The sequence below is a fragment of the Aythya ferina genome (genome assembly GCF_964211825.1).
Source record: "Aythya ferina genome assembly, chromosome: 20".
Taxonomy (NCBI): Eukaryota; Metazoa; Chordata; class Aves; order Anseriformes; family Anatidae; genus Aythya; species Aythya ferina.
The window spans coordinates 1,068,001-1,093,791 of record NC_140318.1 but is presented as its reverse complement, the minus strand read 5'-3'; the positions used below and the strand labels follow the sequence as shown (position 1 = coordinate 1,093,791).

Below are 25,791 nucleotides of genomic sequence, written 5' to 3'. Positions count from 1 at the left end.
GCCCCGGTGCGAGCCCGGAGCGCCCCCGGGCAGGGCCGGGGCCGGGCCTCGGGCTCTGAAATTCCCCGGGGGGGCCGGGACCCGCCCCGGTTTCGGCGACGGAACGGGAACAGAGGCAGGAGGCAGCGTTGGGGCAGCAAAGTGCGAAATAAAAATGTATTGGGGGGGGGGGGGGGGGGGCTCAGAGGAAGTACGGCGTGGTGGTGCGCGGCGGGATGACGCGCTCCGAGTCGGGCACGGCGCGGAACAGCTTGGGCTCCCTCGTGTTTACGTCCTTGAACACCATGATGGAGGCGATGTTCCCGCAGCGGTAGCAGTAGTTGGGGGCGGACCACACGGTCACCAGCTTCTCGTCGAACATGAACTTGTAGCCTTCGTGAACCAGCTGGTGCGCTCTGCAGATCAGCTTCAGGTTGTTGATGTGGACAAACTGCGGGGGAAAAGGAACCTGAGCGCTCCGCACGCTGTGCCCGGCGCCCACGGCCCCTGGGCAGCCCCCAGCTGCAGCCCTGCTGCACAAACCCACCCCGAGGCTTCTCTCTTTCCCAGCCCTGTGTCAAGCTCAGGCAGCGCAGATGCTCCCAGCCAGCCTGGCAGCAGGCAGTGCTGCCCACGCCAGTGTGAGGGTGCCCCTGCGCCAAGAGGTGGCAGCAGAACTGGGGTCTGGCTCCCCAAGTAAAGCAGGGGCAGCGCAGCACCAACAGTGCCATGAGCAAACCCCTGTCTCGGTGCACACTGAGAGGGCACGCTGGGGTTTTCAACCCTCAGCAGTGCGAACCACTCATTTCAGAGGCAGTCGGGATGCCTCAGGCTGCGCTGCCAGAGATGTCAGCCCTTCCTCTGTGGGAAGGCCCCAGAAAAAAGGGGCAGCACAAGGCTTCTGTACCGTCACTGGCTCAGAAGCCTGGGAACATCGACATGTCCAAGCCTCGAGAAGTCTGCTCGCTGCTTTGCAAAGTAACAAAAGTTACGTGAAGAATTGTTAAGGAAATGGTATCTTTGTCTTCTCCCAGCTCAGCGTTCTGTCCTTTGGCAGTTCTCTCTCTGCCTTTAGGATCAAACAGCTGGCTCTTTTCAAGTGGGCTTAAAGGGACAACAACAAGGCACGAGCAAACCTCCTCCTCCTCCTCCTCTACAGCTTCCTTGCAGCTCCCCCACGAGGCCAGTTCCCCTCGCAGTGCCCCAATCCACTCACCGCCAGGGTAAATGCCGAGGCAGCCCCCAGGCAGCGTCTCACACCCGCAGTTACGCGCGGCAGCACCCTCACCTCGTTCGTCACCTTGGCTCCGAACAGCCAGCCTGCCCCCCGCGGGCTGATGGCCCACGTGTCCACGTCCTCTGGGTCCGACCACACCAGGTCACAGAAGGCGCCTTTGTGAGGAATTTCTTGATTGCGTTCAATGGTTCGGATCTGATCGAGCGTCTTGATGTCTGGAGACAGACCGCCGTGCACGCAGAGGATCTGCTCGTCTATTAACTGGGGAAAGGCACGCAAAACACTCAGTATTTCAGTCAAACCCAGCACGCTGCCGGGGTACCCCTAGCGGCCACCAGTGCTGGAGGTCGCATGTAGATGACCTGCTCGGGGCGTTCCTGGGGCGTTTACACTTACAGCTGCTATTGTGAGCATGTCAAAGACTTTGGTGCAGTACCTCCACGCGTTAGCATTGCCGTATTTGGTTTGGCACTCATCTGTTAAATAGACAAGTTTTTCCTTCTCAGCAGATCAGAAGTTCAGGCAGTAAGGTCAGAGGCAACACAACAGAACTTGGAAAGTCAGGTGTACAACAAAAACACACACCACAAACCCGAGCAGCCAACAAGCAAACAAAACCCCGGTCAGGAGCAGCAGCAGATCCAGCAGCGGGGAGCAGCCCCCACAGAGCACCACACGCAGACACCGGGGGCACAAGCAGCCGATGCTTTCCCTGCTTCCCACAGACCCCTCGGCTTGAGGGCAGCTTTGGTTAGAGCCGTACAAAGTGACACTGACGCTGGCAGACAAATGTCTCTTTTGAGCTGACTGGAGAACGTTTACTGGTGCTCTTGGTGGCAGTCACCCAGCTGGATGCACGTCACAGCCCGTGCTCTCTGCTCCCTGTTGCAGGCGTTACGCTACTTCCCAGGATTTCTCACATTTTACCAAAGCCTCACACCACGGAACAAAATAATTTTCCAAGCAACTCAATTCCCCCAGATTTTCGAGCAGTCGTTCTGCTGCTCGCTTCTTGTCCGGGGCTTTCCCAAACGCGAACTGCTGACAATAAATAAACAGCCTCCACAGCAAACTCCACACACGGACACTTTTGGTTATACACAGGGAGAGTTACGGTAACAGCAGGGTTTGGTGCAGAACCTTTCATTCAGACACCGAAGCGCATTGCCAAACAGAAGCACAAACAGAAACACAGACACTGGAGGGAGGGGTGGGTGAGGTCTGGCCTAGAACACCTCTACTTCACGAGCACAACAACCACGTTGACAATGTGAAAGGTTTATTGAGTCCATTTCCCCCCGGTTCTGGAAAAGCCCCACGCAGTGCCGCGTTCAAAGCGGGTTCCCAAGGGAGAGGTGAGGCACTGGGTCCCGGCACGCCAACCCCCAGTCAGACAGCGTTGGGTGAGCACTTACCGTAGAATCCATACACCTGCGTTATCTGCCTGCTCTCATGATTGCCCCGTAACAGTGTGATACGATCAGGCCACTTAGCTTTTAGTGCAAGGAGGTAAGTGAAAGTCTCGAGACTATAATAACCTCTATCTACAAAGTCACCCTGCAAGTCAAAAACACATCGGTGAACGCACAGACAGGGGCGGGGAGGCGGGGCAGGGCTTCCCGGCAGGAACCTGGAGGCACCCGGCGCCCCAGGGACGTGCCCGGGGGGAACGGGCTCCGGCCGCCGGGTGGGCGCTGGGGCCGCCGCGCCTGCAGCGGCACCGGGAGCGGGGCGGGGCGGGGGGGGCCGCACGTACCATGAAGATGTAGTTGGTGTCCGGCACCTGCCCGCCGGTCCGGAACAGCTCGCACAGGTCATAGAACTGCGGGGAGGGCGCGGGGCTCAGCGCGGGCGGCCGGCACCGGGCGCTGAGGCCGGCGCCGTGCGGCGCGGCGGGGCCGTTACCTGCCCGTGGATGTCGCCGCACACCGTGACGGGCGTGCAGACCGGCTGCACGTTGGACTCCTCCAGCAGCAGGTCGCACACGTAGTCGCACAGCCGCTGCGGGGCGCGGCGGGGCACGGTCAGGGGCGGCGCCAGCAGCCCCCGGTGCCCGCCGCCGCCCCGCCACGGTGCCCGCCCCGCTCCCGGTGCCGCCCTGCCCGCGGTGCCCGCACCTTGAGGTCGTTCTCGGGCAGGTACTTGCAGAGCCGCGCGATCTCCACGTACTTGTCCAGGTCCAGCGGCGCCATCTTGGCTCGGCGGCTCGGGGCCGGAAGCGGAGCGCGAAGCTTCCGGGCGGCGTCGCCGAGCGGAAGCGGAAGCGGAGGGGGAGGGGAAGGGGAGCGCTTCCGGCGGCGGCCCCCGGGAGGGCGGCGAGGCAGGGCCCGGCCCGGCCGCACCATGGGGGCGCCGCTGGAGCCGCTGGAGCCGGGGCAGCGCCCGCAGGCGGCCAAGTGGTGAGCGGCGACCCCGGCACCCCCCCGGTATCCCCCCGGTACCCCCCTTGTACTCCCCCGCCGCTGAGCGCCGCCTCCCCGCAGGTACCGGCTGCGGCCTCGCGGCGCGGGGCCCAGCGGGCGCGTGGGGCCCGGCTGCCTCCTGCTGCCCGCCCGGCCCGGCCGCGTCCTGCTGCTGGGCGGCGCCGACACCGACGGCGCCTTCGCGGACGCGCACGTCCTGGAGCTGGGTGAGCGCCGGGGGCAGGGGGCGGCGGGGCCCTCACGGGGCTCCCACGGGGCTCCCACGGGGCCCTCACGGCTCTGACGCCGCCGGCGGTGCCCGCAGGGTCCCTGCGCTGGGCCCAGGCCGGCTGGAGCGGGCTGCGGCCGCGCTACGAGCACGCCACCTTCCTGCCCCCCCGCCGCCCCCCGCGCCTCTGGGTCTTCGGCGGCGCCGACCAGGCCGGGAACAGGAGCTGCGTGCAGGCGCTGGACCCCGGTGAGTGACCGGCACCGGCAGGGCAGGGGGGCTGGGGCCGTGGGCTGGTGGCAGCGGGCAGCCCTGGCTCAGGCCCAGGGGTGTTCTCCGTTCCCACCCCCTGCTGTGTTGCCTTCTTGATGAAACGTCTCAATCAGAAACAGGAACCTGGGAGAGTCCTGCGGTGGCTGGCACCCCGCCACTGCCCAGGACGTTCCACGCATCCTTGGCAGCTGTCAGGGACCGTCTGTACGTCTTCGGAGGGGGAGACAAGGGAGCAGAACCCGTCCAAGACCAGCAGCTTCACGTGTTCAACACAGGTACCTCTGGGTTGTTGTCAGAGGGTGGAAATGAGCAGCCTCTGGGCTGCAGGTCTGCGTTCTGAGCTCCTCAAGGATGCACAAATACTGGGCCCCTGCCTTGGCTGCCAGCTTAAGTGGGTGGACAATGGTTGTTTACTGCACTCATCTTTGTATTGGAACTGGGAGTTTGGACCAAAATGGCAGTGGGATGGCAGTGCCACGGGTGTTCTCGCCCAGTGTTATTGCTCTGTTCACTCCTCTGGCCCCGCATGCAGCAAAGGGAGGCATCAGCGAGGCTGCGGCACCGCTGGTTTGGGGAGCCCCAGAGCCGTTCCCTCAAATGGCCGTGCTCCGTTGCAGCCACCTGTACCTGGTCCCAGCCCAAAACCCACGGTGATCCCCCCTCCCCCCGGCACGGGCACGTCATGGTCGCAGTCGGGACCAAACTCCTCATACACGGCGGTTTAGCTGGCGATGTTTTCTACGATGATCTGTTCTGCATTGATACAGGTAAGGATGGATGCAGGTTCCTCGGAGCAGGAGCTGTGGTGGTGCACTTTGCTCTCAGGGAGATCTTTTCACTAAAAGATCACTGAAGTGTGGTGGGCAGGGAAGGTGAGGTCGTGTGCTGCCACATCTTGCTCTGCTGCTTTTTGCAGAGTAGTACGAAGTAGTCTGCAGCTGGCTTTGCTTTCTCTTTTAAACACGTAACAATTATTTCCTGAGCTCAGAAAAGCAAAATCCTACAGGAACCCTTTTTAAAATAAAGGAAACCTATGATTTTGGGCAGTTGCCATGAAATATTTCAGTCCTGCTGAGCATTACTATTTTTGTGTTGTTTTCCTCCCACAGCAGACCTGACGTGGGTTAAGGTACCAGCCAGCGGTGACGTCCCAGGGGGACGGGCGTCGCACGCCTCAGCAGTGCTCAGGGACCACGTGTACATCTTCGGGGGCATGGGCCCGGCCGGGGCCCTGGACACCACGCACAAATACCACACGGGTAGGGAGAGCTCAGGGCGGGGCGGTAAACGCAGTGTCTGCAAACAGCCCTCGGTTCCTGGGCTTCATCTTCTCCGCAGTCGGTGTCATTGCCCTGGGGTTGTGCCAGCACAAGGGCAAATGCTGCAGCTGCCTCTCTGCTGTTTTTTAGGGCTGTGTAATGGTGCGGACTGGTCCACGGTGATGGCACCACTCCAGCAATGCTTCTCTGAGCCCGAAGCACTGTTTATGCTGTGAACGCCTCTCTTTGCTCTGCAGGGGAGCAGCGGTGGACGCTCCTGCGCTTTGAGTCCCCGCTGCCCGCTGCGAGGCTGGACCACGCCATGTGCGTCATCCCCTGGCGGGCCCCTGGCAGCCCTGGTGCTGCGGAAGAGGAAGCCGAAGAGGAGCTGGCGGGGGGCAAGGCTGACCTCCTGGGGAGCCAGGAGGAGGAGCAGGGCTGTGGGGAGGACCCAGCCCCACGTCTGCTGTTCGTGTTCGGGGGAATGGACACGCAAGGGGAGATGTTCAGGGACTGCCTGGTGACCCTGATCGAGTAGCGTGTGGGCAGGTGGGCCTGGGAAGGTTTTGTAGCAGTGGCTGAGCAAGGCCCTGCCCTGCAATAAACGCGGTGTTGCTGTCAGGGGTGGCTCCGTGCTCCCAGCCGGGTACAGCCGCTCGCTCTGCGCTCACAGCTCCCATCCCTTGGCGAGGCTGCGGAAGAGCCTCAGCAGCCGGAACACGGCGCTGGCTGGGGAGAGGCAGAGGCTGCGCGGCGCTGCTGGGCAGCTCTCAGCATCCTGCTTGGCCACGGAGACCTGCAGGGCGCTGTTACCTACGGCTTTCTGAAGGGTACTTAAAGGGGTTTAAATAAAGGGGTTTAGCTGCCACTACTGTGAAAATGAGTGTGTAGGGCCACCTGTCTCCCACCCCAGGGAAAACACCACAGAGGCAGAGGAGTCGGGCTTTGTTCCTGCAAGGTGAGAGGCTTTGTCATCACTGAGGGAGGCTGAGCTTCAAAAAGCTGCTTTTCAGAGCCTGCTGCAGCTGGGGTTCAGGCCTTGTGAGCGAGCTTTGAGCTGAGTCTCCCCCATGCTCACACAGCCGCACTCCAGGAGCAGCAGGTGAGGGTGAGTCTCACCCAACCCAGGGCAGGGGTCAGGCTCCTGGAGCTGGTTGCTGGGCACTTCCCCACAGGTGGAGCAGGCTCCTTGTGCAGAAGGGGCCTGAACCCAGCTCTTGCCAGCCCCTTTCCTTGGCAGCTTTCTTTGCATTAAGTCCTGCAGCCAAAGCTCAGCTCCCAGCAGCCAGCAGAGCTGCTACAGCTTACCCCCTCCCAGGGCAGTGTCACCCTGAGGCACTGTGTCAGTGGTTACCCGCCCCTAAGGACCCCTCCATCCCCTCATGAGGAGCAGCTGCTGCTAGGTGACAGCAAGTCCAAGCTACAAAAATCCAGTGTAAATAACAAATTTATTGTGGTCACTTCAGGTAGAAAAGCTCTACACCAAATTCACATGACCGAGTTGTTAAATAGAACGCTTCCATGGCCAGTACTTCTACACCCCTGTTGTCATTTACACGCCCCCCCCGCTACCCTTCCCTCCCCAGATAAACACCTGCTAACGAAAAGCAGTAAACAGCCACTTTGGGCTAGCATTTCCAGCTCCACTCACGAGTGAAGATTCAAAGTTACATTCCAAATTAAGAGTTCAATATTTTAAACAAGTGTTCCTGAGTCCAATATATACACACAACATTCAGGGATGCCAGTATCTACAACTCATCCTTTTCTGCTGTTTCTTCTTCACCGGAGGGAGGGGGGCCTGCGCTTCCGTAGAGCTTGCTAACAATGGGCTGAACGACTTCCTCTAGCTCCTTCTTCTTTGATTTGAAGTCTTCGATATCCGCATCTTGGTGGCTTTCAAGCCACTCGATCTTTTCCTCTACTGCCTTCTCTATTGTTTCTTTGTCTTCAGATGACAGCTTGCCACCCAGCTTCTCTTTGTCCCCAATCTGGTTCTTCAGAGAGTAGGCATAGCTCTCCAGCTCGTTCCGGGCATCAATGCGTTCCTTAAGCTTTTTGTCTTCCTCTGCAAACTTCTCAGCGTCGTTAACCATCCTCTCAATCTCTTCTGGTGTTAGCCGATTCTGATCGTTCGTAATTGTGATCTTGTTTTTGTTCCCAGTGCCCTTGTCTTCAGCTGTGACGCGGAGGATCCCATTTACATCTATTTCAAAGGTAACTTCAATCTGTGGGACGCCACGAGGAGCAGGAGGGATTCCCGTCAGATCGAAAGTTCCCAGAAGATGATTATCCTTGGTGAGGGGACGCTCACCTAGAAGACACAATTACACAATTAGGTCACAATTAGTTTTCTTTGCTACCTGTGGTTTGCATTTTTTGCAAAACCACTAGCATTAAGCTACATGCTTTTCAAAGCTGAGGTTTTAAATTCCACCTCGACACTCATCTTGATGCCTACACTATCACCTCTTCTTACTCTAAAGAGGAGCTCTTCAGAATGCAACCATAGAGTAACCATGTTTGAGAGCTGATCTTTTGAGAACTGATCTGCAGAACAGCTGTTGATGCTGCTCAGAGCTGCCTCGGTCTGGTAACAGCCAGGGATAGGTGTGTGCATCTGGCAGTACCTGCAGCTGGCTGCCTAGCAGTGGGAGTCTGTGAGATCCCAGCTGCTGCAGGGGACACGGGCAGCACTTACCTTCGTAGACCTTGATTGTCACAGTTGGCTGGTTGTCAGAAGCTGTAGAGAAAATCTGAGACTTCTTTGTGGGAACCACAGTATTTCTTGGGATCAGTTTAGTCATCACACCTCCAACTGTCTCAATACCAAGGGTCAGAGGACACACGTCAAGCAGGACCAAGTCACCTGCAAAGAACAGATCAAGGGGCAGAATGTGAGTGACTTCAGCTCCTCTTTGAGGGAGTGCATTGCAGCAGTCTGAGGCGGATACAGAACTCAGGAAATTCACATCTACCACTATTTGGCAGTAACAGTACCCGCTCTTCAGTCACTCTTGAGAGTGACAGTAAAGATGCAATTACCTAAAGATTTAATTACCTGTGTCTTGGTCCCCAGAGAGAACACCAGCCTGAACAGCTGCACCATAGGCTACAGCCTCATCTGGATTAATGCCACGAGAAGGCTCTTTGCCATTGAAGAACTCTTTAACAAGTTGTTGTATTTTGGGGATGCGAGTAGACCCACCGACAAGAACAATCTCATCAATATCAGACTTCTTCAGGTCAGAGTCTTCCAGAACTTTCTGAACAGGCTTCATTGTAGAACGGAACAGGTCCTGGAAAGACAAGAGTTCAGACAGTGAGCCTCTATTCCCACGTGCCTAGTCCCAGGCTTAGGGTACTAAGAACTACCGAGTCAGCTCACCAAGGCTGTGTTCAGCCTCAACGAGAACTTATTTGTCAGTAACATGTGCAGCCCCAGATGCCCCAGGAAGCAATGGCTTTCTGCTTTTTAGAATATAAATAACTTGCTACTTGAACTAAGTTATTTGCATTCTGCTGAAGTGTAACAAAGGCACAATGTGAAGTCCTGTGCATTCACCAGCAGCAATTTTGGGAGGGGCTGAGGCAATTTAACTCATTTTCTAAGCTTACCATGTTCAGTTCTTCAAACTTGGCACGAGTAAGTGTCTCAGAGAAATCTTCTCCCTCAAAAAATGATTCTATTTCAATTCTGGCTTGATGCTGAGATGACAAGGCTCGCTTTGCTTTCTCCACTTCCCGTCTGAGTTTCTGCACAGCTCTATTATCCTTCCTGACATCTTTCCCGGTCTTCTTTTTGTAGAGTTTGATGAAGTGTTCCATAACACGTTGGTCAAAGTCTTCTCCACCCAGGTGAGTGTCTCCATTAGTAGCCACAACTTCGAAGACTCCATTGTCAATGGTGAGGAGGGAGACATCAAAAGTCCCACCACCCAAGTCGAACACGAGGATGTTCTTCTCACCCTCTCTCTTGTCCAATCCATAGGCAATAGCAGCAGCTGTTCTGTTTAGGGAGTAACAAATTCAGCAGACTGATCACCAGGCCCCACCCCCAGACACCCAGCGGGCAGAGCTGTTTTGGCTACTCACGGCTCGTTGATGATCCGCATCACGTTCAGCCCAGCAATGGTACCGGCATCTTTTGTGGCCTGGCGCTGAGCGTCATTGAAGTAGGCTGGCACAGTAACAACTGCATGGGTAACCTGCAGAAAGAGCAAGAGGAGATTATCAGAAAAATAAAGGACAAGCTACACACCTCAGAAATGAGCGCAGCAGTGCCTGGAACAAGTAGCCCATTGTTCCTTATGTAAAACCCCACAATCAGCTGAGCCACCTAAGCACCGAACAAAGTTTATGACAGCAAGCTTAACCCTGAGATTCTGCCCAGTTATCTTCAGTTTCGTAAGGCAACTGCTGCCTTAAGTTCCTGTTAGCAGCACTCAGCTCACCTTCTTCCCCAGGTAAGCCTCTGCGGTTTCCTTCATCTTTGTCAGGACCATAGCTGAAATTTCTTCAGGAGCAAATGTTTTTGTCTGTCCACCGCCAACATCAACTTGAATATGGGGCTTGGCTTTCTTTTCAACAACCTGAGAAGAAAGAGACAGTGTCATATATTCCAGCAATTCTTGAAGTTATTCCTAATTGTCAGATTGCTTCTTTCTCTCTGATGAATCACTAAATCCTTTAAGAGTGTTCATCTGAACAGAAAGCTATAAAAGCCACAGGGTTGCTCATAAAAACGCTGATTTAAAGGCCTTGCTTTTCTCAAGCAGGAGAGAAAGCAGGCAGCATCTGCAGCCTGTTCATCTGACATCCCCACCTCCATGCACCACCCTGTGACCAGGCGCACCTTGAAGGGCAAGTACTTGATGTCCTGCTGCACCGAGGGGTCGTTCCAGGTGCGGCCTATGAGCCGCTTGGCATCGAACACGGTGTTCTCGGGGTTGGACGTCAGCTGGTTCTTGGCGGCATCCCCGATCAAGCGCTCCCCCTCGGGTGTGAACGCCACGTAGGACGGGGTGATGCGGTTCCCCTGGTCGTTGGCAATGATTTCCACCCGGCCATTCTTGAAAACGCCCACGCTGCGGGAGAAGCGGAGCCGTCAGGCGGCACGGGGGCCTTCCCCTCCCTCCCCTCCCCCCCCAAGTTCCGCTCTTCCCCTCCCCCTCCCCGTGCTCTGCCGTTTCCCTCCCTCCCTCCCCCCCCAACCGTTCTCCCATGTCCCCAGCCCCCGCCCGGCCGCAGCCCCCCACACACCAGGAGTACGTGGTGCCGAGATCGATGCCCACCACCGTGCCCACGTCCTCCTTCTTCTCCTCGTCGTCCGCCCGCGCGGCGCCCAGCAGCAGCAGCGCCCACAGGAGGTGCCTCATGCCGGCCGCTCGCCCCTCGCCGCCCTGCCGGGAGCCCAAAAGGTCACAAAATGGAGGCGCCACGTGCGGGGCGCGGCCGCTCCGGCCCCCAGCGCGCCCCCCCCGCCCCGGCACCCACCCCCCGGCCAGGCCCAGACCAGGCCCAACTTAGGCCGCGGCCCCCCCCCCATCCCCGTCCCGTCCGTACCGTGCCACCGACCGCGCCGCGCCGCCAACTGCCGCTGAGCGCCCAGGCCGCGCCGGCCGCCCTTATATACCCTCCGTTACTCCTGCGTGGAGGCTCGCCATTGGCTGCGGAGCCCTCGCTGGAGCGCGCCCATTGGTCGGCTGCCACTAAGCTGGCCTTCCGCGATTGGCGACGACCGCGCGGCCGCTCTGACACACCGGGCGCGCGCCCCTCCCGCCGCGCGATTGGTTCGTGCCCCGGCGCCGCGGGCCTATCAGCGGAGAAGCGTGAGCCAAGCGGAGGGCGCCCATTGGCCGCGGGACGCCGTCGCGGCGGGGCCGGGGGGGACGTTCTGGAAGTTTCCATGGTGACCGCGCGGCCCCGCCCCGCCCGCCGCGCCTCGCGCCTCAGGGCCGGCACCGGGCGGGACGGGACCGGCGGGGGGGGGGGGGCACCCCGGAGCCCTGTCCCGGAGCCCAGCGGCGGGGCCGGGCCGGGGGCTCGGGCGGTGCCTCGGGGCCGTGCGGGTGCTGGCTCCCCTCGGGCCGCGCCGTGAAGGAGCGGCGGGGGGCGACGCACGGAGCGCGGGGCCGGCTGCGGGCAGGGCTCGCCCCGTGTGCGGTGACTGAGGTGGCCGGCGGGCAGCGCCAGCACAGCCGTGCCCAATGCCCCGGCTGGTACCCAGGGGGCCTCGTGCCCCCAGGCCTCGGGCTGGGCGCTGTTTCCCTGGGGGAGCGAGGCCGCCAACGCCCCCGGCCCCTGCGGTGCTGCTGGGGGCGATGCTGGCAGCCGGCTGCGTGGGACCAGGCGCAGCAGTTGGCCAAACGGTGTGTGTGCAGGCTCGATAAATGTTTTTTTGCTGTAGTTCGGTTTGCCGTGGTTGGTTGTAAAGCATCAGTTGGCTTTTTAGAAATCAACGACGTGAGGCGTTCTCTGTTATCAGCGGGGAAGATGCAAGGCGGTGCCTGTGCCAGTAAGGAGGAGGCACACACGAAATAGCTCAGAGAATAACAGATACAAAGCGTAAATGGGTGGCTCTGGTGCTGAGCTGGCCCTTGGAGGAGCTTCACAGACGATTTAGGCACAGAGAAGCAGCTGCGGTGACTCAGGGATTTGCTTTCCCACCTAAACCACCACCGGCCCCGTGCTGAGGCCTGGATGCCCCATCCTCACCCACAGGGCACCCGGGAGCCCCGGGACGTGAGGAGCCGTGGGTACAGCTGGCACCGCGCGCTGTGACCAGGGGCTGTGCCCGGGTGAGCTCCCTGCGAGCCCGCTGCTGTCACACTGCAAATGGCCCTGCTGGGGTGCCTGTGATTCCCTTTATTTTTTCTTCTTGGAGAATAAGCTGCTTAAATTCCCTGTCGGGACACACTCTCATTTAATAAATGACATCCAACTCTCTAGTTTTCCCTAGCACTCCTGCAAGCACCAGCCTAGAGGCACACATGTGGAGGTTTAGCCGTGCCCGTGGGGCCGGCAGGCCCAGCGCTGTGCTCGCTGCCCGTCAGGCCGTGCCCTCGGCGGTCTTTGGGCCCCGTCGTGAGGCCCCGGGCACGGCTCCGCGCTGCCTGAGGCCGGGCAGGGGACGGGCCCTGCGCCTGTTTCTTAGCCCGGCCGCGCTGCTCCGCACGGGGCAGGCTCCGGGTGCCCGCCCGGGCCCTTGCCGCACGCTCCGGCTCTGCTTCGGGGGAAGGGCCCGGGCCGGGGCCGTTGGGAGCAGCGTCGGGACTACAAGTCCCAGGGCCCCGCGTCCCAGCAGCGCGGTGTCGCCGCCCGCCGCCTGCGCAGTGCCGCGCCGGGCGCGGGGCCGCAGCGGGAGCCGGGCGGCGGCGGAGCCGGGGCGCTGGCCGGGTAGGGGCGCGCTGAGGGGCGGCGGAGGAGGAGGAGGAGGAGGAAGAGGAAAGGGGAGGAAGGGAGCGGAAGGGGAGAGGAAGAGGAAGGGCGGCGGGAGGGCAGGCGGGCGGCAGCCCGGGCCTGGCCGAGCTCTGCCCGTTGCCGGGAGCCGAGCGGGAGGAAGGCAGCGCGCCGGGAAGGAGGTGCCGGGCGGGGGCAGGGGCAGGGGCAGCGCGGCCGGGCTGGCCCCGAGGGGGGCGGCTGGGGCCCGGCCCCGGTTGCGGCTCGGGGCTGCCCCGCGGCCCTCCCCTCCCTGCTCGGCGCGGCGGGGGCAGCGGGCGGGGGGCGGGGGGCGGCCCCGGCAGCGCGGCGCCTTTCGCGTTCCGGAGCTTCGCAACTCGCGGCTCGCAGAGCGCCGGGACTTCCTGCTTTGTTTGTTTTGGGTTTTTAATCCTTTCTAATAGGGTCTGAGCGCTGGAGAGCTCGACCGAGCGAGTGTCTGTGCTTGTTCTTGCAAAGTCATGATACCGTGCTGCGAGGGAAGAGCTGGCGGTGCCGCCGGGAGCAGCTCCCAGCCCGAGACGTGATGCTCGGCTTAGGACAGGCAGCGGGCTGCTGTGGAGGGCGATGCAGCTGACTCACGGGTGGGAGCTGCGGTTTGAAGATGATGGAGGGGAGCATGGCACGGACAGTCCGTGAAATCCCAAATGCTGCGCTTCCAAAAAACGGGCAGCAGACAGGACGGTGATTTTAGGAAACGCTCCTAGGGGCTGCTCCTTCTGGGGGGGTTCCGGAGCGCTTGAGGTGCCGTAGGTGAAGGTTTCGGTGTGTGATGCGTCAGGTCCTGGAGCGTGCAGGCTGTGCTGACAGCCCCCCTTTACGGTGGATTGCAGCGCTGGGACGTTTCGAGGTGAAGATGGGAACTGGTCTCAAGACAGGAGGCTGGGAACGGGTTGTTTTTGTCAGTGACTTCAAGTTCTTCTGACTGAAAGTTAATTAGTATGACTCATTATGTAAGGGGAACCCCTCTTTCCAACAGCACAGGCAGCCGGAGCACATTTTAGCCTGGCTGCGTGCTCCTGTGGATTTTTGCGCAATGCAATCATACCGCAATTGACAGCTCAGGAGCCAGCCGAGCCCGAGCACTCCTGATAAGCCCTGTTAGGGGCATGGGAAACGAGGAGCTCGTTGCACGTAGATCTTACTGCGTAGGCGCTGTGCTGCGCGTTGGCTGCAGAGCAGCCGCTTTCAAAGACACAAACTTGAAGAAAGAGTTTCAGGTTAGTATTGACAGCCACTGTAGCAGGTTGAAATGCATTGTGCGTGTTGGACCTGTTTTGAGATGGTGAGTATTGCAACGTGAGAGTTCAGCGGGTAGATCTGAGGTCATGGTGAACTCTCCTGCTGAAAAGTGTTTGCTTGTTTTTGCTCAAAGTTGGGAGGTGAGTTGTTAGCTTGTATACAGAAGGCTTGTTAGTTGTTACTGTAAATATTACCAAAGAAAAAGAGATTTTCATCGGGGCAAGCTAGTATGGAAGTTGTTCAGCCCTGCTTTGGAATTCTTTTTCAGTAAGATGGAGTGATTTCAGCTTTGCCTTGCCCTGCCCTGCCTACATTAGATCTGCCCAGACTTGCTTTGGAAGTTGAGTCTTGCGTAGCTAGACTTAGGAGGAGCAAATAACCTTGAGCAGGAGGCGTTGGAGGAGGGAGAATTTGGTGTACTGGCAGTAACTGTGGCTTGGCTTAATCTCTTTTCTGTCAACTGAATCGCAGAAATATTTAATGGAGGTGTCACTTGTTTCTGTGTGCCACGGTACAAAACCACATACTCTGTAGGTTCAGTACCTGAAGATTTATGAGATTTTTCCCAGGACTTCTAAACATGAGAAGCAATCCCATGTTTAGTCCCATATTTATCAAAGGCAGAGGTTGTCTTGGGTCCTAATAAACTTAGGTCACGCTGATGGCAGGACAAAACATCTTAGAAGCTGTCAGCTCACACAGTCTTTGTGGTTTCGGTGGAGCGTCACAAAGTGGAATTGCTTGAATTGCTGTGATAAGTTTTTCATACCGTGCCACAGCTTTCAGTAGCTTTCTGAGCAGCCTTACGAAATATGAAGTGTTTTCCTATTGAAATGAGATTACCGGGATTGAAAAATAGCTGGCAGATAGCAGGACTTATTTAGTACCTGTTGTTTCTTCAGACATCAGATTGCCAGATACCTAAATTTCCTAAGCTCTCTTTTATACGACTACGTGCAGGCTTCTCTCATTTCAGGTTTGATGAACGATAGTTTTAAACAAGGTAACTGGGTAATTATGGACAGCTTCTTTATTTGTGAGAAACTGATAAGGTAATCTGATAAACAACTTTCCGGAATTAGTACCAGCTGAAGCTGCTGCTGCTCTGTCTGTCTAACCTTGCCTTCTGCAGCGCGTTACCGAGTACGTAAGTGTGGCTAATTGCTTTTTAAAGCTCTTGTCCTGAGCGCTGGCACAGAGTGAATGTTGTGCAGCGTGGGAAGGGTAGAGAATACAGCTGTTGTCCTTTTATACTAATCATAATGGGAAGGGTTTTTGTTTTGTTTTGGTTTGGTTTTAGGGAGCAGTGCACTGTATAGGTGTACTCATGGAAGAAGAGTTTCCCCTTTCAGGTTAGGCTGTGTTCATACCAGTATCCCAACAGAGGAACAGCATCTGCATCTTGCTTAAGTAGGTTTGGGGGATTTTATTTTCTTCTTTGACCGTGCTGCATGTTTTCTTTAGAGCCAGCCTGAAGCCTGCTGAAGCGCCGTATGTGTCGAGCTACCAGCGTCACAGCTCTGCTGTTCTCAGCCCTCTGCCAGACACTGAAGGTGAAGACAGTTGTTTGCACTGTTACTTTCTATGTTCGTGTGATTTCAAAATAATTAATTTTTAAAAACTGGTAATAAGAACGAGTGAAATGTTCTTCATCTGCAGAGGTGTGTTTCAGCAGCAGTTGTTAGCTGTCAACATGTTTACGTTTTCTGGAGGACTGTAAAGCCACGGATGCTGCTGCTCCCTTTTTCTTGTACATGGGTCCTGAGGTTTGCCATGGTGGTTTGGAGAAGTTAAAAAAACAAACAAACAAACAAACAAACAAACAAACAAAAACCAACTGCACAGCAGCGTGAAACTTGCCACGGTTACTCAGTGCTTACACGTCTCTGCTTATTTACTGGCTGTGGTACTGCATCACGCGGAGATGCCCAAATCCTTTGTATGTTAGGTGGTATTTCTGCAAGACCCACGCTGTTTGGTTGTTTTTTTGTTTGTTTTTTCAGGCAGTGTTACAAATGATAACAGCATTGTTCTGTGGTAGTCTGCTCTTTCCTAAAGTTGCTCTTTTTGCTCGCTGAACAGAGCCAGGTTGTATGTGCGTGTGTTAGGACTCCAGACTGTGTGGGAGTCTTACTTGCTTTCTGAGCATTAACTATATATTTATTCTTGATTGAATGCACAGACATATTTACTGCTAAGCTTATAGCCTTCTTATTGCTTCATTGGGGCCAACAAAACTAGTTCCTGGAAGTGTTGGAATTCACCTTTTTCTTCCCCTTTTCTTTCAGTGAGTGCTGTGTAGTCCACTGTCAAAGATGGTGAAGCTGGATATACACACGCTGGCTCATCACCTCAAGCAGGAACGACTGTATGTGAACTCAGAAAAGCAGCTGATTCAAAGGCTCAATGCGGATGTATTGAAGACAGCTGAAAAGCTGTACCGCACAGCATGGATTTCCAAGCAGCAAAGAATTAATTTGGACAGACTGATCATAACAAGGTGACTTGGCAGGGTGGTGGTGGAGAATTTGTGGGGAGAAAAAACTCTAAACTTCTGTGAATTGCAGCAAATCTCTCAGATTTTTCTCTTATTATCTCGAGTCCATTGCTGTGCTGACTATAAAAATAGTGAAGTTTTAAAACAAATCTAAACTAGGGTATTTGACTCACCTGAGGCTTGCTTGTTGTCTGTTTAAGTTACCCCCATTTTATGTGTGTATTTTACTTCTGTCCACAGTTTATGTGAGCAAACTGTCCTTGTTCCTGAATATGGCAATAGTTTGGGTCAACTGTACGGAAGACTTTTTGCCTTGGTGGTACCCTTATTAGCAGATTGACCCGGTGATGCCTTCTGGTAAACTTGTTTGCTTACGAGTTACACTGTCTCTGTGTTTTTCTTTAAAGTGCTGAGGCTTCTCCTGCTGAATGCTGTCAGCATGCAAAAATCCTGGAGGACACGCAGTTTGTGGATGGATACAAGCAGTTGGGATTTCAGGAGACTGCTTATGGAGAATTCCTAAACAGACTGAGAGAGAACCCTAGGCTTATTGCATCCTGTCTGGTTGCCGGAGAGAAGCTCAACCAGGACAACACGCAGGGCGTCATCCACACAGTCTTCACCTCCATTTATGGCAACTGCATCATGCAGGAGGACGAGAGCTACCTCCTCCAGGTCCTTCGCTACTTGATCGAATTTGAACTTAAGGAAAGTGACAACCCCAGGCGGCTGTTGAGACGAGGTACTTGTGCGTTCAGCATCTTATTCAAACTTTTTTCTGAAGGACTTTTTTCTGCAAAACTTTTTCTTACTGCAACTTTACACGAGCCAATCATGCAGCTTCTGGTTGAAGATGAAGACCACCTGGAAACTGATCCAAACAAATTAATTGAGAGATTCTCTCCGGTACAGCAGGAAAAGTTGTTTGGAGAGAAAGGCACAGAAAAGTTCAAGCAAAGAGTTCAAGAGATGGTCGACTCCAATGAGGCCAAACTGGTGACCTTGGTGAACAAATTCATAGGCTATCTCAAACAAAACACGTACTGTTTTCCACACAGCTTGCGATGGATCGTGTCACAAATGTACAAAACGCTCTCATGTGTAGACAGGCTGGAGGTCGGAGAGGTCAGAGCAATGTGCACGGATCTCCTGCTAGCATGCTTCATCTGTCCTGCGATTGTTAACCCAGAGCAGTACGGGATAATTTCTGATGCTCCCATAAACGAGGTGGCAAGATTTAATCTGATGCAGGTATGACTCCTTTTAAGCTAATATTAAAAAAAAAAAAATCTGAAAGAAATGTCCTTGGCCTTTTTTTTTCTCTACTGCAACAGGGTGGTACTGTGTTAAAGGTAGAGTGCTCTACCTCCAATCAACAAGATAAATGCTAATACAATATTTGTCATTGCTGAGAAGGCATGTTCTAAAGTTTATCTGCTTGTTTGCTTAAAATATTTGCTTTTAAAATGTTATAGGATGTATTCCTCTCTCTCTTACGAGAGTTGCAAATGTACTTAGCTTCCATTCTTCATAATAGCTTTTATAAAGTGTAAATGTGACTGTAAGATGAATTCTGGAATATCTGTAAACGAACACGGTGCTCTTCTTTCTAACGTTAAGTATTATGCCAGGTATTTAACAAAATAATTATGTATTTTTCTGACAAAAAACCTCTTGTCAAGCAGTAGTGACCACTATGTAACTGTGTAGCTGTCTACTCTTTTATTAGAGTATTCCCCAGCCCTCACGGCAAATTTTTGTCTGTGTGAATACTTGGACAATTTAATGCTAGTGTATAGAGGTGTGGGCTGCGGGCATTAAGTGAGACTCATTTGGCTGAGGATATGACCCACACAAGTAACAAAACCTATTTTTAAATGTCTATGAAGTGGACAGTGATCCCCACAGAAAATCATTCCAGTGAAGTTTACTCACGACACTGTTACCGCCAGGGCCTTGCATTGGTTTTCAGATACGTTGTTAGTCCCGTCCAGTGCAGCTGCTTGCCTGTTGCAGCAGATTGCAATTGGCTCTTTAAAACTGAGAGTAGGTTGTAGTTGGTGATTAATAAGGAGCATATTCTCTGATCTAGAGTTAGACTTTTCCCTGTTTTGTTTTTCTCCCCACTTACACTTAGTAAAGTACCTACAGCCTTTTAAAATCTCTAGCTTTGAGATAATCGGAATTGAGAGTTGAATCTAGGTCATGTTGTAAAAACAAACATGCTTTGTTCCTGCGAAGGAAGTATGGATACTCATGGCATACCGCGCATGCAGATTTTCTTATTAAATGCAACAACTGCTTTTTTTTTTTTTTTATATGCTTGCATTTTTTCTACCCTAAAAGCAAACACAAAACTATCCAATCAACCAAAAGTATTTCTAGTGTTACATTAAAATGAACGTAGAACGGAGGAGTTGCCTTAACTAATTTTTGTAACAGGGTCCATTGTGGTGATGTTTTGCAATACTTATTCCTCATAGTTTTTCTCATTTCAGGTTGGGAGACTTCTGCAGCAATTGGCAATGACTGGTTCCGAAGAGGGGGATCCACGTATGAAGAACAACCTTGCTAAATTTGACAAAGTAAGAGTCCAGACTTCAAAAAAACCAAGACTCTCCTGTCTATACTTCATCCTTCTGCAGCCTCTTTTTTCTGACATTGCAAAGCACTTGCTAAGCAGTTAACTTAGGATTTCCATGTTCTGAAAAGCAGATTAAATGCTGCACAGAGCTGGGAACAAAATCTTGAGTACTAGAATTAAGGCTCAGGGATTCTCACTTCTACTTTGAAATCATACTTCTTAAAAGAAAATACAGAAAAGAAATTAAAGCAAGTTACCTTTTAAACTGAAATGCTGAATTACTGTCAGTTTTTTACTGATGCGAAAGAAAACACTTAGATCTGCAGACAACTTTTGTATGAAATCTAGTGTTTAAAAAGGAATTTGTTAGCACAAGGAACTTCTGTTCCGTTTTTGTTTTGCTTTTTTGTTCGCCTTTTTATGTTAGTATGACTCCTCCATAGCAATTGGCTTCATCAGAACAACAAAACTAATGATATTTGATGTACTGTCATATATTAAAAACAAACAAACAAAACCATACACTTAATTTGCTTGTGTAACTTCCAGATTTTGGTTAATTAAAAATGCTCTTCAGTCATCATGTGAAGTTACACATATATTGTACAGGTAATGTTCAGTCAGATTAGAAAGTGATACTGTGTGGTGCTTCCTTGTTTCACTTTTAATCTGTGCTCAGCAGATCCTTTAGGAAAGGGCAGCTTCTTTGCCATAAATAGTTTAATTCGTATTTATGATCTGAAACTGCTGCTCTGCAATGAAACACTTCAAAAACTAAGAACACTTAAGTAGTACTTTTGAATGCAGAGAAGGATTGCAGGAAGTACTAAAACTTTCCTTACCTGCCTTTCAGTGGGTTTAATAATGCATGGTATTTTATCCCAAGATGTTAAAAGTAGGAAGCAAAACTTAATGTTATTATGTAAACTATTTAGCTCTTGTCATAACTTAGGTTCTTTTCAACCACTGGTAAATGGTCTTTCATTTCAAAACTTCTTCCCTTGCAGAGCTGTGTTGCTGCTTTCCTGGATGTAGTTATTGATGGGCGTGCAGTTGAAACTCCTCCAATGTCTTCAGTTAACCTCCTGGAGGGGCTGAGTAGAACAGTGGTTTACATGACATACAGCCAGCTGACGAGTCTGGTAATATCTTAAGTTCCTAAATAGAATTAATATAAACTTGCACCCCTGTGTTTACAGACTGGATAAACAGGGCTGATAATTCACACTGAAATTCTTGCCCACGCTACTTCTAAACTTGTAGGTTGGTTTTATGCGGAATGTGATGTCAAGTGATCAACTTAAGGAAGATCGGATGGCTCTGGAAAACTTGTTAGCAAACTTGCCCCAGAACAAACCAGGGAAAAGCAGCAGCCTTGAAATGACTCCGTACAATACCCCACAGCTCTCTCCTGCAACCACTCCAGCTAACAAAAAAAATCGCTTACCAATAGGTAAGGACAGCAAACAGACTTCCTGCATGATTTCTGATACCGTGATATATTTCCTTTACCTTTTTTTTAATCATCTTGTTAGGATTATTCTTTGGCTACACTTTCTGGTCCTACTTTTTAGTCTGTAGATGATAGAGAATTTTTTTTTGCATAGATAGCCAGGCATCTTTATTACTTTCTGATGTGAGTGTCATGAGCTTCCCCACTCTGGACTGAACAGGAGAAGAATGCTGGAGTAGTTGTTAGGCTAGTGCAAGGATAGTAAGGGGAAAGTTTGAAGATGGAAAGCAGATCTAGGAGGGAAGATTGCTTAGGAAAGTGGTAAGAGGGAAGCTATGATATTTAATTAGTGGGGCAGACTAAGTTTAAAATGATTGTATCATAGAAGGGAGGAAATGTAGAGGAGGAAGAAAAAGAGTAGAACTTTGAGTATGTGTTGAGAACAGAGTATCTCTTCATTCTCCATTATTTACCCAATCTAGTTTCAGTAGTTAAGATACTGTAATGCAATTTTGTGTTTTTGTTTTGTTTTTTTTTTCTTCCTGTTTTTGAATAGGTTTTCTGAATCTTGAACTTTTCTATTTTAATAATATTTTTTCTTAAAGTAAGAAGTGTGGTAGTCTTCGTCAGTGTGTATTTATGTGGATATGACCAAATGGGATATTTCTGTTCATTTGAGACCTTTGGTGTTAGTTTTTAGCAGGATCAAAATATATACAGACAGATAAGTGGCACAGAAAAACAAACCCCAAAACAAACCTATCCCATGTTGTTTTAACTCTGCTGCTGAATGGTTCTGGTCTTAGGCCTACGGAGTAGTGGCACAACAGGATTTATTTTATGATATAAAATAGTTTTGTTACTCAAAGTTTTGATTTCTTTTGTTTTACTTTAATGCTTTCGAAATCCAGGACAGCAATTGGCAGCCATTACTGCCTGGGATACTTCTGCCACCAATCTTTCAGCTCATATAACTCTAGTAACCCCTTTTGGTGGGTAATGCCATCTTTCTGTTCTTTTCTGTGAAACTTATTTATAACACAACTGTCATACTTAAGCATGCTTTTGGTTTATTTGGAAATAAGTTCTTTTTCAGATTTCTTAATTGATTTCTCTATGAAACTCATTCTTTATGTACGTGTGGTTTTTAAGAATACCGTATGTGTATTTGTGGATGATTTTAAAATCAAAATTTGGCTGTTAGTTCTGCACACTTGCCTTGTTTTCCTTGGACCAAATAAAAATTAACTGGTGTCATGCTGCCATACTTAGCAATGTTAATTCCCTGTGGGTGTTTTTCCTTCCACAGTGTCAAACGTGAAAATAAGGCTACTTGAAAGGACTAATAAAGAGTCACCAAATAATGCGAACAAAATACCTGATGTTGATTTTGTGGATCTGCATTTGAGACACCTGCTAGAATAAATTGTCTCTACTTAGAAGTTTTTCCTCTTAAAATGCAAATGAATTAAACATCATTTTTAAGCCACAGGAACCTAGACCTTTTTTGTAGGTAAAAGCCTTCCTAATCACAGAATCGTCTAGGTTGGAAGAGACCTCCTAGATCACCTAGTCCAACCTCTGACCTAACACTAACCAGTCCTCCACTAAACCATATCACTAAGCTCTACATCTAAATGTCTTTTAAAGACCTCCAGGGATGGTGACTCAACCACTTCCCTGGGAAGCCCATTCCAATGCCTAACAAAATGTTCTCAACTAATTTATTAAGGGTCTTCCTGTGATTGGAACACACAATTCTACAAATGCAGAATCTATTTTTCAAGAGATCTTTCTGTTTCTTTTTGTGTGCTTTTTAAACTTTTCCTATCTACTAGATCAGTGGCAGTCTCTTCTAAGGACAGATGTTTTTTCTAGGTTGTGTGGGCATGTATGACTACTAGTTAAAGAGAGAAGAAATAGCATGTGGTTCTTAAAATATTTAAAACATAAGTATCTTCCTCGATTGCTTTGAATTATATGGACGGAGTAGACTTTTTTACAAAATGAATGCAGACATCATATTCCCACTTTTAAGTGTATATAGCTGGGGAGCTCCTCTGCAGCTACCACCACGTCAAATTCACTATTACTACTTGGTTGCATTTTTGATTTCACGTGCCAAAACTCTGGATCCTTTAAAGTTACTGAAATTTGTGCTAATCTTTGGTGTAAAAATTTGTGCAGGCAAACAGGATGTGACAAACAAACAGGATGTTTCTCTCAGTTTTTCACAGTTCAGTACTCAATGTTAAACACTGGTTCCATCTCTCAAATTCTATTAAGACTTGGCATTTTATAAATTTATTAGTATGCATGTTATTAATTCAAAACTTTGCAGTTCTGTATTTCCATTGCATTGTCTTTTTCTCCCTAAACAAGGAACAGCTTTCTAATGTTGATATTTCAAAACACTTTCTTAGCAACTCGTAGCAGAAGTAGATCAAATATTCTAATGGATCAGCATGGGGATCACGAAGGATCCTCGCAGGAGACCATCCCAGAAGTTCAGCCGGAAGAAGTGCTGGTGATTTCTTTGGGAACAGGTCCACAGATTACTCCAGGAATGATGTCAGAAAATGAGGTATGCAAAATCTATTACAGCTTAGATATTTTGTAAAATACAGCTTCTGTGTTCTTTAATAGCAGAACAATGAAGTTGTGATGCTTAAATTCAGATAATATGTTCAAAACACTGATTAAAAGCTTCACTTGTTTGTTTGTGTTACTGAACTTGGGTATTTTAGCTTTCAAATTTCCACATGTTAGAAGTTTTTTCTCCTCCCTTAGCATATCTGCAAGTTGTGAAAAACAGTATGTTAATGCGGGAAAAATGGAGCTGGCAGTTTTATGAAGAGGCTTTGTCATCTAACATGCTTAACAAACTGGGGCTGTTACTTCCGAGCCTGAATAAATTAATTCTATTACCTCCCTGTGTGCTTTGTCCTCTGCATCAAGTGACGTATGTGAATAACAGCACAGGAACGCTGATCCTGATGTTTTTGGCAGCTCAGAGTTGAATCACACAAGCCCAGCTTCTTGTGAGGGTGGAGCTGTGGTCATGTTGCCATGAATGCCTTCAAAATATGTCACTTAGGTTAAGGCTGGTTTTCTAGCCTGTTCTTTCAGCAGGCGTAGAACAGCATTCTGCTTTCATCTTCACTGCTTTGCTTGCTAGTTGGGATTATCTCCTTCTGCAGCCTTGTGTAACCATCAGTTTCCATGTTACATCAGACTGATGGAGTAAGGAGGAGCTGGTGGGCCTGTTACTACCAGGGTTTGCCTTATGTTCATGTCTTGGTTACCTTACATTCCCTCCAGGCTCTAACTTTGGAGATAAACATGTTTTTTCAAATGGAATGTTAGGAGCTTGATTGTACCATTGACATCTAGAAAAAAAGTGCAAAAAGCACGTGCAATATTTTGTTCACTGTGTAATTACCTGAAAAATAGATTATGTTAAGGAAGTCTTGTTTGTTTCCCCCCAACTCTCTAGGTCTTAAACATGCAGCTTGCAGATGGCGGACAAGGAGATGTCCCTGTTGATGAAAACAAACTCCATGGTAAACCTGATAAAACCTTGCGCTTTTCCCTCTGCAGTGATAATCTGGAAGGAATATCTGAAGGTGAAGGGTTACTTAAGTCTTGAAGAAGTTTTGTCACTTTTTTTCCCCTTTTCTGTAAAAGGAACTTCTGTTAAATATAGCATGTCATCTCTACTGTTTTAAAGATCAAGCTAGGAGCTTGTCTTTTCTGTTAGCCATTCAAAGAAAAAAGTCTGGAACAGAACTTTGACCTGGAAAGGCATAATTTAGTCTGAGAATTATGACCAAAAACAGTAAGTGTATTTAGAAGAAGAAAAGGGTGTTCTTGTTGTTGGTTTTTGTTTGTTTTTTAAATTAAGTGCACAACTAATTATTAAAAATAATCTAACTTTCCTCTAAACTTAGAGTTCTCAGACTTTTTTTTTTCCATCATGTTCTAATAAACTATTACATATCTCAGAATGGTTTCTGGACTCAGGACAACTCCTTTATATTAACCTCAGACACAACAAAGCAGAAGTTTATCAGTGGTATCGAAGAGGTCTGTACAAATTATTAAGTGTGCTTTATTTTTTTATAACTTCTGTAATGTAGTTCTTGCTCTCTTTCTTTTCAAATAAACAATAATTAAATTAATGACAAAGGCTTTATTGGCTCTTAGTTGAAGTATGGTAATGGTGAGATTCTAGATCTCTGGTAATCTGTTTGTAGATTATGATGGTCAGTATGGTCCTTCATACATGTGCAGTATAAATCATGGTGCAGATTAAGGATCTATAGAGTAGGGATCAAGAGTAGCAAAACACTTTGTTAATCAGTTCAGTATTTTGTATTGTACGTAATTTCTCTTAATCATTGTTGCTAATTGTGTCCAGGATTGTTAATCCTGTGTATTTGGAAACTGTTACTCAAATTAGATTTATGGTAAAATGTGTTTTCACAGGTCCTTCAAATCGTTCCAACTCTGTATCATCTTTGGATTTAGAGGGAGAGTCTGTATCAGAGCTTGGTGCGGGCCCCTCTGGGAGCAATGGTGTTGAAGCTCTGCAGCTGTTAGAGCATGAACAAGGCAGGTGCAAATTCTCTGAAACAAGTGCCTGAGGTGCTGTAGATGCTAAAGCAAAGGTTGAAAATAAAATTGCATGGAATTTTGAGACATAAGTAGTTTGTAGGAAACTGCTTGTAAAGTTTTGCTTGATACTTACTTTTCCTTCAAGGGAATAAGGTGGTCTAGATTGGAGTAGTCTTAAAGCAGCTGAATAGCTTTCTGTTTAACATACATACATGAAACACTGGAACAGGTTGCCCAGAGAGGTTTTTGAGCCTCCAGCCTTCTAGATTTTCAAAACATGACCATGAGCAACCTGCTGTAATAGACCATGTTTTGAACAGGGGGTTTGGACTTGAATGATCTCTGGAGATCCCTTCCAGCTTCAACAATTCTGTGTTTTTTATTGGAATTGTATAAGTTTCTTGATAATGTGTCAAGTTTTATCCATTACTTTATCTGTCTCTTGGGTTGATAGGTCACCATGTGTTGTTTAAGATTCTTCTTACATCTCAGATGTACTTAAACATTGCTTTCAGGGAGCATCTCTTGAATTGTATAATAGTGCTTTACAGGCCTTACTTTTAAACACTATCTTATGTG

At 50.3% G+C, this 25,791-nt stretch overlaps 4 protein-coding genes across 19 annotated transcripts in view; 2 read left to right on the top strand and 2 right to left on the bottom strand.

Annotated features, from left to right (window-relative positions):
* Positions 1-128: 128 nt before the first annotated feature.
* Positions 129-3,491, bottom strand: PPP6C (protein phosphatase 6 catalytic subunit). Its single transcript, XM_084493711.1, has 7 exons — positions 3,334-3,491; positions 3,122-3,217; positions 2,973-3,038; positions 2,632-2,773; positions 1,613-1,692; positions 1,268-1,477; positions 129-430 (listed from the first exon to the last, which is right to left on the bottom strand). The coding sequence occupies exons 1-7, from the start codon at positions 3,406-3,408 to the stop codon at positions 182-184; spliced, it is 918 nt and encodes a 305-aa protein (XP_084349837.1). The 5' UTR covers positions 3,409-3,491; the 3' UTR covers positions 129-181.
* Positions 3,481-7,439, top strand: RABEPK (Rab9 effector protein with kelch motifs). Of its 2 annotated transcripts, none has more exons than XM_084493710.1 (7): positions 3,481-3,615; positions 3,700-3,845; positions 3,944-4,096; positions 4,234-4,395; positions 4,738-4,887; positions 5,233-5,379; positions 5,637-7,439. In XM_084493710.1, exons 1-7 carry the CDS (start codon positions 3,560-3,562, stop codon positions 5,915-5,917), a joined length of 1,095 nt encoding a protein of 364 aa, XP_084349836.1. In that variant the 5' UTR covers positions 3,481-3,559; the 3' UTR covers positions 5,918-7,439. The 2 variants fall into 2 exon arrangements, with proteins under 2 accessions (XP_084349836.1, XP_084349835.1); XM_084493709.1 differs by having other exon boundaries at positions 5,230-5,379.
* HSPA5 (heat shock protein family A (Hsp70) member 5) lies at positions 6,809-11,304 on the bottom strand. The gene is made up of 9 exons (XM_084493682.1): positions 10,945-11,304; positions 10,642-10,781; positions 10,235-10,466; positions 9,834-9,971; positions 9,475-9,587; positions 8,998-9,388; positions 8,441-8,678; positions 8,081-8,248; positions 6,809-7,693 (listed from the first exon to the last, which is right to left on the bottom strand). Exons 1-9 carry the CDS (start codon positions 11,287-11,289, stop codon positions 7,131-7,133), a joined length of 2,328 nt encoding a protein of 775 aa, XP_084349808.1. The 5' UTR covers positions 11,290-11,304; the 3' UTR covers positions 6,809-7,130.
* A 309-nt stretch (positions 11,305-11,613) lies between these two features.
* Positions 11,614-25,791, top strand: part of GAPVD1 (GTPase activating protein and VPS9 domains 1) — a 29,648-nt gene continuing 15,470 nt past the window's right edge. Inside the window, exons 1-12 of one of the 15 annotated variants that reach the window (XM_084493675.1) lie at positions 11,614-11,750; positions 15,526-15,614; positions 16,350-16,561; positions 16,966-17,809; positions 19,057-19,143; positions 20,150-20,284; positions 20,406-20,595; positions 21,507-21,587; positions 23,019-23,179; positions 24,092-24,221; positions 24,601-24,681; positions 25,084-25,209. In XM_084493675.1, the coding sequence (XP_084349801.1) occupies positions 16,377-16,561; positions 16,966-17,809; positions 19,057-19,143; positions 20,150-20,284; positions 20,406-20,595; positions 21,507-21,587; positions 23,019-23,179; positions 24,092-24,221; positions 24,601-24,681; positions 25,084-25,209 (2,020 nt within the window). In that variant the 5' untranslated portion in view covers positions 11,614-11,750; positions 15,526-15,614; positions 16,350-16,376. Of the gene's footprint in view, positions 11,751-12,681; positions 12,778-12,869; positions 12,963-13,711; positions 14,040-14,130; positions 15,209-15,289; positions 15,472-15,525; positions 15,615-16,349; positions 16,562-16,965; positions 17,810-19,056; positions 19,144-20,149; positions 20,285-20,405; positions 20,596-21,506; positions 21,588-23,018; positions 23,180-24,091; positions 24,222-24,600; positions 24,682-25,083; positions 25,210-25,791 lie in introns of those variants that run through there. The other 14 variants (XM_084493677.1, XM_084493664.1, XM_084493673.1 and 11 more) reach the window with 14 other exon arrangements.